The 11,365-nt window shown below is 37.9% G+C and overlaps 1 protein-coding gene across 1 annotated transcript; it reads right to left on the bottom strand.

Moving 5' to 3' along the window:
* Positions 1-56: 56 nt before the first annotated feature.
* Positions 57-8,907, bottom strand: ppef2b (protein phosphatase with EF-hand domain 2b). The gene is made up of 19 exons (XM_032569444.1): positions 8,668-8,907; positions 8,344-8,413; positions 8,224-8,241; positions 8,104-8,112; positions 7,723-7,850; positions 6,752-6,806; positions 6,430-6,605; positions 6,194-6,308; positions 6,051-6,097; positions 5,816-5,982; positions 4,941-4,977; positions 4,702-4,851; positions 4,263-4,610; positions 3,491-3,676; positions 3,222-3,364; positions 2,401-2,507; positions 2,156-2,319; positions 1,986-2,073; positions 57-1,133 (listed from the first exon to the last, which is right to left on the bottom strand). The coding sequence occupies exons 2-19, from the start codon at positions 8,399-8,401 to the stop codon at positions 949-951; spliced, it is 2,181 nt and encodes a 726-aa protein (XP_032425335.1). The 5' UTR covers positions 8,402-8,413; positions 8,668-8,907; the 3' UTR covers positions 57-948.
* Between the last annotated feature and the right edge of the window lie 2,458 nt (positions 8,908-11,365).

Raw genomic sequence — 11,365 nt, 5'->3', positions numbered from 1 at the left:
GCAACACATAACTAGAATGCCTTCGGTGTTTATAAATAGACTTTTTTTTTTTTTTTTACAGAGAGATTAATAGCAATTACCTCTACAGACAAAATAACCCTTAGAAAACATTTCCAAACAAAAAACTCCAGTCAATGAGAATTAGACATGAGGAAGGTGAATCTTTTTTTTTTTTTGCATGAGTTGCTATAGCGAACCTTACAAATGGGTTTGATAAGTTCAACAGAAAGTCAGTTCTGGTCCTCGAGGGTAAGAGTTCTGGATGTTTTAGATGAATATTTAGCAGGTTATCCTAAAATGGTCTTCCAAGGCTTGTGGAGAAGAAACAGGCCCACAGCATCACAGATCCTCCACTGTGTTTAATGGGTCAGAGGTTCTTTTCCTCTTTGTTTTTCTGAACTGTGTACAGATAATTTTAGGTGAGCAGCTATTGTCAACGTTTCCTGACTTATTGGTGGTGTCTTGTCCTTTCCATTTTGAAGAGTGACTAAGAGAAATGGGTCTCTGTGTTATCGAATGAACAACCTGAAAAAAGTAAATGATTTTGAATAACTGCAGGCATGGTTAAAAGTTTTAAGTCATTAGGCATCAAGTATTGGCACCCATATACAATGGTTGATCAGAGAATGTCTTTATTTTCTTTCACCAACTAAATAGGCAATGTTTAAGTATAAAATTGTGGTAGAAAATCACAGTAGAACTATAGTATGTAGGAAACACCTATGAAACAGATGGAGAAATAATAATGCACCCAAATAACCTACCCATTAGAAAATGTGGGTCCAGATGATTTAACTAAGCTAACACTGTCAAACGTTCATTTTAATTACGCAGCACATTTAAAAACAACTAAGGTTGACGAGGCGTTTGGCCTGATTTTCATACTGGTGGTTTTCAAAAAATAATTTAAAAAAAATCATCTAACCTATTACTCCCAACTTCTCTCCATCAAGCATGTGTGGAGAGGTCGACCAGGCGAAAGGCCTCCATGAACTCATTGATATCAATGCTGCCGTCCTTGTTGAAGTCCATGCTCTGGGCCAGGTCAGTGATGGCCTTATCACTGATTTCCATTTTAAGATGGGAGCTCAGGAGCTTCCAAGTCTGACGAAACTCCTCGAAAGAGATCAAACCTAGAAGAATGGGAGAACTGTACACTTTAACCATTGTTTTGATTGGGCTGGTGTCTCGTTGATTTGTATAAGTTTAACAGATGGAGCAAAAAAGGAGTGTCAACTACTAGTAGAAGTGACTCAATAACATTAGGTTGGAAGCAGATTCATTTAAAATCCAGCATGTATATACAGTATCTGAAAGTTCTTTCAAATAACCTCTGTAGATAAGGATTTAAGTAAACACAAATATTTCAGTATTTAAGAACATTTGTTCTTGTTCTGCAGGGAGAATTTGAATATATCACGATTAAATGGTGATTAATTGCTTTGGAAGGTTGGAAAATATGTTGAAATAAAATTGCATAATTTTCTTAAAATTGCAAACTACAGCATGGTTCATTAAACGTGATTTAAAAAAAAATCTAGTGAACAATTTTAAGAAAATTATGCATTTTTATTTCTAAATCTGGTTAAAATTTTGGTGATTTTTGAATTGAATTTGATTTAGTTTGGGTATACCTTTTCAGGCGGCTTTGCCTGTTTTTCTATGGCCAGTTAAACAATTTCAGTAATAATTTAAAAGTCATGGCTAATTATACAGAACATGATAGTGGCAACGCAACACAGAAACCAGGAAAAAAAAAACTGGTTCAACATGATATCAATGACCTTTATATTTTACTTTAGTGATCAGCTGACAAATGTAAATGATTGGTTACAGATCTATTTCATTTATTTTAGATATTTATTTATTTCCTGTTTAAATTTAACTATGAAGGATCAAAGTAAGAATATAATAATTTATTCCTACATTTTAGCATTTCTTTGGCCCTCCACAGATGAAAAATACGTCCACTGCGTCTTGCTCACCTGAGTGATCTGTGTCTATGATGCGGAAGATGGTCTCCAGGTTAGAGTGGTTTTTGTACATTGTCTCCAGGATGCTGGTATCTGACACCTGCCAGGAGTTTGAAATTACTTTCTCATGTTTCAAAGTAATCGTGTGAGCAGTGAGTGGAAGATGTTTTTAAAGAAGACACCTCTGGTTTGGGCTCAGTGATGGAGAGCTCTCGTATCCACTGCTGGTAGTCCACCATGCCGTGCTGGGCCCTGTTGATGAGCTGGGGGCGCAGCACCCTCCAAGGCAAACCCAGCTTCAGCACTCGCTCTGTAGCTGTCGCCCAGTGGCGTAGAGAAATCACCCCTGAAATAAATAGAGATACTTTTCGGGGGGCCGCTGTCACATTAACTGGTATTGAGATCAGTGGTTCTGCTACTTCTGTACCGGTGTTGTTTGGGTCAAACTCCTGGAAGGCACCGATGAGATCCGACTTGTGCACAAACAGTTGCTGCCTGAGCGCTCGCAGGGCTGATCTCTCTGTCCAGCCAACACTGGTGGAAAAACATCCGAAAGCCGTCAAAATACTGTTTCAGTTTACAAATAGGAGTAAAAGACTGAAGTTGCAAAGAAACATAATTTTCTTGGAAAAACCTTTGTTTTAGTTAATTGAATTTCCTTTGGGTATTTGCTTGAATCTACAAATCTGTTTAGTAAAATTCAAATTAATTAAATAATGAAAAGAATCCTTGATGTTGAACATAAAATTGGAAATTTCAACCCAAAATAATTGGGTATTTTAAAATAACTTTGATTTTGTTGTTTAACATATTACCGCCTGCTTAGAGCAAAGAAATTCTTAGCTATATTAAAAAGATAGTTGTTACAACTCAAATCCATGGATAAATATTTACAACACTGCATTTTTGATGTCAAGAGGGTTGTCAGACTTAATCTGATATTATTTGATATTATTTAATAATATAGTATCAAATAATATACATAATAGCAATAATTCTTGCTATTAGTAGTAAGAAGCACTTTTACTTTATCACAAACTTTTTTTTAAAGTTAGATAACAGAATAGAAAGCAGGCAGAACCATTTTTTACTACACCAAAAGTATAAAATAACCTGCTTCTCTCATTCAGTGACAAAATAAATTGATTTTGTGCTTTTGTGCTGCTTAATAGGTCCTCATATTCATATTCATAAATTTGAGCCTCCATGCCAAATAATCTAGTTGGATTATTTGCTGAAGCTGTTCACCTTTGTCTCAGGGTCAGCTCCCTGCATGTCCTGCTGGCCTGGTACTGAATGAAGTGAGGGACCAGATCGTGACCCATTCTGATGTAGGCTCCTCTGTTGCTGCCCACCTCGTAATAATTAGAGGCTGAAAATATGGTCAGCACCTGTCGTAACAATGAAGGGGGAAGGCAGGGGACACTCTGAGCTCTTGTTTTTCCCTCCAGAACTTGAGTTTTTGCTTTTTTTTAATTATTATTATTATTTTTTACCATGTTTCTTTCTGTGCTCACCATGCGATTGTGGCAGAACTCGTAGCCGTCCTGTTTGCACTCGTGGGAGCGGATGAGAAGCTGAAGGTTGTGTTTTCCCAGCACCTCCTCAGTCACATCTGGCCCCCAGTAGCAGCCTCCACCTCGCACCTCGTTGGAAATGCAGCCATTTTGAGGCATCGGATCGCTCCATAGAAGGTCCACTATCTGAGTGCATACATCACTGGTTAGATAAAAACACATTCACATAAAAAATAACATTGAAAAAATATGACACTGATTAATGGACATATGGGTCTTTTAAAATAATTTTTTTAAATGGCACAAGAAAAATGAAAACATCATCACTCAGCATTCTGAAGCAACATTTAGTCTGGTGCATGCCTGAGTGTTGAAGTCAGAATGAAGACCATGCAGGAGTCATGGGGCCTTTAGAAAGGAGATTGTAAAACATAAAAGAGGTCTGAAAATAATTCGAAGTCAGCCACTCCACTGCACGGAAAATAATAACATGCCCTGCTGGTTAGGCCCCCAGTATCACAATATCAGGGCAAAATGGAAAAAAAGAGGTCAATATCAATGAGCACTTAAAAATTACAACAAAATAATTAAATGTTAAAGAAAACATTTCAATTAATGAGAGGTTAAATACACACTACCCTCTACTATGGTGGACACTAAACTAAAACATTATGTTGCAAAAACAAAAACTGTTATCTTAAAGTTTAAGCACTATGATCCTTCTATCTTTCACTTGTTATAAGAGAATTGTTGTATGTGTCTACAGTCTTACTTGTTTCCACTCATGCCCATGTGTTTCTGTGGGTTCTCCAAACTCCGGGTCTGAGTCAGAGTCCAACGTCTTCATTTCTTTGTAGGTCTGATCGAACCCAGCCAGCCTGCGCCTCTTCTTCAGCTCGTCCTCCACCGAGCAGTTCAGCTGGGCGCCACTGGTGGGCAGGTTGTGGAGGGAGCGACGCGGGATGTTGTTCCTCTGACCCTGGGCCGAGGTGTGGGTCAGGGAGCGCACCCGGCGGCGGCCTTCTGCTGGTCCAGACGCGTCCTCGTTCTTGCCGCTCCCTGCTTTGTTGCCGTTGAGTGTGGGACTGATCACTTTAGGAGGCCGTAGAACCGACACGTACTGCGCAGTCACAGGTTCAACAGTTTTAGCTTTCCTGGGTTTGTATTGTACAAAACACTCTAATCTGACTTAAACTGGAAGCTTCTCTCACTCTGTGTCTGTCTATCCTGGCGACCATGTCGAGGTCTGTTGAGTCAGAGATTCCTCCATGTACAACCAGGACCTTATGGTTGATCACTGTGGCCAGGGGAAGCCAGCTGAAGATCTTTTGGAGCAGCTTTAGGATCTTCTTGCCGTGCACCTGAAAGTCAATTCAACATATGGCATAATCTGCTCTAAAATCCATGGTTTCATCATGCCGCTATTAGCTGTATAAAGTTGCATACTCACTCTGTATTTTCCCAAGACCTCCTTGGTAAAACCATACCTGAAGAGAACACATTAATATAATCACACATTTTAGGATTATGAACATTAGTCTAGTGCAAATTATATATGCAAGGTATTCATTTAAAATTTTTAAAGGAGGTCAGAAATGAAAGTGTGGGCCTGCAAGCAGTAACTCCACAACAACGTCAGCAGCTTTCCTACAGTCATTGCGGAAGGACAGCATCCCCACAAGAAGATGCTGTCTCTACTATGTTTTACATGTGCTCAGGTAAACAGTGTTTTTGAGAAATATTCAATTTGTACCACAATAGTCTTAACCAGAGCACCATCTTTCAGCTGTTTCCTTTATCCCCTACGTGACATGTGTCAACTTGAAAATGGGTCTTGCCATTTTCCAACCATGACCGTCCTCTTGCCACTCCTCTACAAAGGCCATTTTTGGATCAGGGCTTGAACAATTCTTTACGAGATATACAAATATTAGAATATTGCTTCATAACACAACCTGGCTTTTAATTTGTTCACAACTTGTGCTTGATTTGTCTTCAGTGTTTCTTCACTAGAAGACCTCTGACCGCCTTCACAGAACATCTGTATAAAGTGAACTCAGTTTTGTAATTTAGTGGCCTTTGTAGGCTTTCAGTTGATTTAGATTTTATTTGTGCATGTCAAAGTAAAGGGGGCACTTTTCAGACTCTTATTTGTAAAAATATATATATGTATATATAAAAAATTCTGGATTATTTTTCTTCTATTTCACAAATGTCTGCAATGTTGTAAAATATATTGATGTTTATGCTTGTAATGTGACAAAATGTTGTAAGTTTAAGCAACATGAAGGTATTGGGAGTGTAAAGGTAAAGTGAAGGTTTTACCTCAAGTTAACAATGTGATCTTCATGGTTCCCTCTGTTCAAATGCACTTCATTGGGGTAAACAAGCAGGAACCCAAACAGGATGAGCAGAATCTCTAAAGAATTCTTCCCACGATCCACAAAGTCTCCATTGAAGATGTAAGGTTTCTCACATGAGGGTAAACCATTCTGATAAAAAAAAAAGAAATTAAGATGGACTTCCTGACTGGAGATATATTTTATATATATTTTTATACCTTATAGAATATCAATAGGAGATCTTCAAGCTGCCCATGCAAATCTCCTGAGAACAAAAACACATTTGTAGTAAACAGAATGTTACTTAGGCAGTAAAATAAAACGTTAGTGGAAGATCCTAGAAAGAGCCGCTTCAGTGTACCACATATCGTAATCTCCTTAGTGTGGCAGACCGATACATGATTGATGTTTGGAAGGATTCTTAGAAGTCGCCAAGTTTCTCCAAGAATCTGCAGAACATAACGAGCGTGGAGCTGCTGCTGGGAGAAAAACATGTATAAATTATCCAAGAAAACCTAGAAGCACCTGCTTTTATCTTCTTTTCTCATTTGGGCTTTTTTTAATCTATCTTACATCTTCATGAACCAATGCACCTACTTGTTTCAGCTTGAAAGCCTCCATTAGCTTGGACACCCCACAGAACGTCATGGGGAAAGTCAAGTGGGGGCCGCAGTAGCTGTCCGGTACCTCTATGTCTTTGTAGCAGAAATATCTTTCCCAGTCTGCATCATGGCAGACCTCATTCTCACGAAAGATGTGAGATATTAGGTTTCCTTCATTAAACACAGAGAGGAAGTAAAAAGGAAGTGGATCAATATGAAAGTGAATCTAAATCTTGGAATAAGGAGCAGATTGTTGATAAATAAAAGATATTGCACAGGAAGGTTAAAGTGTTTATAGCTGACAATTACTCTCTTACTTTCACTGCTGGCTGGGGTGAAATGGTCCATCAAGAAGCCAAAGAAATGATACAGCTGTGAGAGGAACCAGAGTTTTAATAAAGAAAAACATTTCTTTACATGTTTATTTACATGAAGATAGCTCTAAACTTAAACTCACTGATTGTAATGTGCAGTCCACTAACATCAAGGCAACCAATAGTACAAAGAGCATGAACTAGTTTACAGAACACATGTTGCATACAAAAAAAACAGTTAAATGGACTTATTATGGTTTTGTTTCTTCATAGCTGACCCAAAACAGAACATGAAGTAAACTGCTGCTTGGGTTCTCCGAACCAGCAGGGGGCTCCAAAGAGTGCTTTAGTTCTTACAACAGACATCTCAAAATTATTTATTTTTTTTTATCAAGGCTGAGCCTTTTTTATTTTTATTTTTTATTTATCTGGCCAGAACTCGTTCTTCCACGTGTCATCCGTGTGGTTCATTGCAAACTCCAAAAAGGAAACTTTTCTGACTTTCTTCAGTACTGCCATTCTGTCTTGCTATTTCTATGCAATGAAGTTCAGATTTGTAGAGTGTAGAAATTATAGTTACCATCACAGATTCTCCAATCTATGTCTGTGGATCACTGCACCCTCTCAAGAGTAACTACGGGCATTTTGGCTACTTTGCCAATGAATAATCTCCTTCCTCAGCCTGTCAGCTTTGCTGGGAAGCCATAATTTAATTGGTTTGTGGTTGTGACATTCTCCTTCCACTTTCTGAGGATGGATTGAACGGGCCGCAGATTATAGCTACACAATTATACACCACTTTGTGTTTTTCTGTGACATAAAATTTTTATAACATGCATTCAATTTGTGGTTGCACAGTGACAACGTTTACAAGGTTTCTTCTTTTGCAAGGTATAAATATTTATAAATATTTATAAATATTTTTACTCACACATTGGAGGCTAATGTTTTCTGTGCAAAAATTTTGACCTCACCTTTATTTGATCTTGCTCGCCTGCGTATTCAATAGACTGGAAGATGTTCCACGTGCACCTGCGTCTCATTTCCAGCCTGGCAACATACTGTCGATACCAGCGCTGGATCAGCAAAGCTGCTCTAATTGCTGAGAAACAGCAGAAGGAAACATCAGGAACGTGTCTAAGTGGCATTGTTTCTCTGAAATTCAGCCAAAGGGATGTTCTTCAACTAGTTGTTTAGAATATCTAAGCTGTTAAGCTTCAGAAGAAAGTTTCTTAAACATAATAAAACACCTCCAAGAACCAACAAGTGTTTTTTTGTTTTTTTTCTGGGTGTTTGGAACGCTTTGACCTGGAGTACTAATTCAAAATAAATATTCTGGAAAGAAAACGGCCTACCCGTGGCAGCTATTCCGAATGCATGAAATTTGGATTAAGATTACAGCAATTAAACACAAAATGAGAAGTCTGAGTACAGATTTTGATAATTAAGGTCTTGACAAAGGTAAATAAAATTACCTGGAACAGAAATGCTCACTGAAAATGACCAAAAAAAAATATTATATTGAAGTTCAGAAGTTAAAGAGAGGACTTGTTTAAAGTTGTGTTCAATTAAGAGATGAAAGAAAAACTTTGCACCTCTGTCACATTTGTTCGGCTGGATTCTGGATTTTCCCATGCTGCATCCCATGATCATTTGCTGCTTTCCCTGTCAGAAAAATCAAGTCTGAGATATGTGACCTTGGGTTTTGCAACCTCAACTATTCAGCAATAAATTATCTACACACAAAGTAGCACACTCCTCTACCATTTCCAACTCATTAAACAGATGCTGAATGAAATCTCTAAACAATGAAAGGACAAAAGATAAAATTATTATTTCAATGCATTCAATGGACATGTTGTTTCTTATTTTTTGCTTAAAACAGCCAATATGACTTAAAAAAAAAAAAAAAAACTCACCTATAGGAGTCACCCGTTTTTCATTATCTCCCCAGACTTCCTCAGCTTGTAGATATGTCAATTTTGTTTAAAAACTCCTTGGCTGCAATGATACAACTATAAAAAAAAATATTTTATTAAAATATGTTATCTCATTGTTCGCTTCCTCTGCAGGTTTGGTGTCTGTAATATTGTAGCTCTTCTCAGCTACACATCCATGCATCAGTCAAAGCCCTGGGGCATATCAGAGCCAGGTGTCTCGAACAGGCTACTGTAATCACTCACTCAAAACGAAATGCAGATGGATTAGGATTAAACTTTACTACAGCTCACATCCACCCTGAATAAACAGACGAGGGCTCGGTTAAAGGGCAGCAAGCTCTTCAAAAGGATCTTACGTGGTCTCATGTAAGGCTGCGTTATTATTGTGACTCACTGGACAAATCTGGGCACTGATCACTGACTTGTCTGATAGGTAAATAAAAATAATATAAATATAATAAAAAATAATATCCATATGTGTTTAAACAGAAATTTTTTTTGCCTTTTATTATTAAATTATTTAAATGTGTCTTGAAGTGTAAAGTGCCCTTAGTTTTTGTTGTTTTTGCTTTTTTTTTTTCCATTTTAATTATAAAGCTCCCACACTCTCCTGATCTCTTCTGCACTTCAAGCTTCATCGCAATGCACCGATGAATACTCCCCTCATTGAGAATGTGTTGAAATACATTTTGGAATCATCCGCCGCTGGATCTGTTAAAATACAGTATTTTCTCTCTGTAAGTCACTCATCAGCCCAGAAAGGCTCTCTGTGATCCCAGACACCGGCAGCTGGCCGTGCTGTGACTCCCCGCTACAACAACGGTCCTGTGGGAGGCGTCTGGCCTTCAAGGACTTCGTTTATTCATGGAAGGCTGCAAAAGGCCAAAGGTGCGCTATCCCACAGAGACGTGCACGTGTCTGATTGTGTGTGGGCAGTCTGATGCATTGTGTGGGTGGTTTGTTTTCCTTATACGGTCAAAAAAAAAAAAAGAAATATATCTAAAAAGAAAATCAAGTCAACCAAAAGTTTTTCAATGTAGCAAATTTAAAAACAGCTTCCACTAATTGAAGTAATGTACAAAATGTGTACTGGCCTGCAAAAGCATTTTTTAAAGTTATTTATTTATTTTACATTTTAATACATTGCAACAACAAACAGTTTATTTTATTTGGATTTTATGTAATATGCAACACAAAGTAGAGCAACAATTGTAAAGTGGAAGGAAAGTGGTGAATTGTTTTAAAGATATTTCACAAATTATAATTGTAGGGTGCCTTTGTCTTGGACCCACTTTAATACGATGCCCCTAAAGAAATATTCTGTGCAATTAATTTTTTTTCAGAGCTTACAGTTGTGGATAATTCACTGTCAACCAGTCTTGTGAACAGAGAGGACAGGTCAGGCATAAAGTTGTGAATTTAAGGCAAACTTAGGTAATATAACAACATCTCAAGCATTGAGATGCAGAGCTCTGTTCAATCTATCGTTTTAAAATAACAACACTACGGCACAATTCAAATCCTTTGCAGACTGAGGGCATCCGTCCACCGGGCAAGGAGAGCTGAGAAGATTCATAGATTCCCGTCGTAACTCTGGCTCCAGAGATCCACTTCTCAGGTGGGAAATATCTTGACAGAATGGTTATTTGTGCATTCCACAAATCTGGCTGATAGAAAGAAGGCCACAAAAAGTCCCTGTTTGAACTTTGTTTACTGGAGAGCACTGCAGACACTTGACAACACCTGGACTGAGTGGTCAAGCCAGATTTAATTTTTTGGCAGACAAAACAAGTACATCTTATTAAATTAGAGTACGCATTCCCATTCTGCTTGTTTGTCATATTAATAGTACGATTTGAAAATAAAACCCTTCAAGCCGGTTTCTCAACATACTTTTCACTCTGTTTTTTATTTGATGTAATATTCTAAACCTGAGTGTTGTGTTTTTGTGAGTTGGAAGCAGAAAAACATCCTCATTAAAAGAAATAAACGTTTCAAAACATGTATGTGTGTAAACAAACTGTTCAATAATATTCTAATTTATTGGTGAAATGAGTGGAGCATAAGAAAAGCTGCTCATCACTCTAAACACTTCATCTTCATCCGTCAGGATGTAAGAACACCTTTCTGCACGGACTGGTCTGTGTTGATGAGAAAATGGAATGGGCCAATCCCAGAAGAAAATATGCTACAGGCTGCAAAAGCCATACAAGCTGAGCTACAATGGAATGGTTTACAAAACCTAGTCATGTGTTAGAAAGGGTCAGGCCTAAAACCAGATGAGAGTCCGTTTGAACATTGCTGCTCACAGGATTTCTCTGTGCAGCCTGAGCTTTATCTTTTCTGCCAAGAAGGATGGGAAAAATTTATTTCTCTGAATGTGTAGCGCTGATAGAGATGCAGCTGGAAACACTTGTAGCACAAGTGGGTTATACAAAGTACTAACTCAGGGTGTCTGAAATTCACACCATTTTTTTTTGTTGTTGCAAAAATAAAAAAATAAAAAACATGCTGTATAATTTTCTTTCAACTTCACAGTTGTGCATAACTTTACGTTGGTATATCATACAATTGCGACAAACTAACCTGATTAGGTCGTTCCTGTTTGTAGCATGACAGGATGTGAAAAAGGTTTGAAACAGCACTGGCCATATCAAAGTTACTAAAATCTAAAAAC

The sequence above is a fragment of the Xiphophorus hellerii genome, chromosome 8, assembly GCF_003331165.1.
Source record: "Xiphophorus hellerii strain 12219 chromosome 8, Xiphophorus_hellerii-4.1, whole genome shotgun sequence".
Taxonomy (NCBI): Eukaryota; Metazoa; Chordata; class Actinopteri; order Cyprinodontiformes; family Poeciliidae; genus Xiphophorus; species Xiphophorus hellerii.
This window is presented reverse-complemented; position numbering and strand designations above follow the sequence as displayed.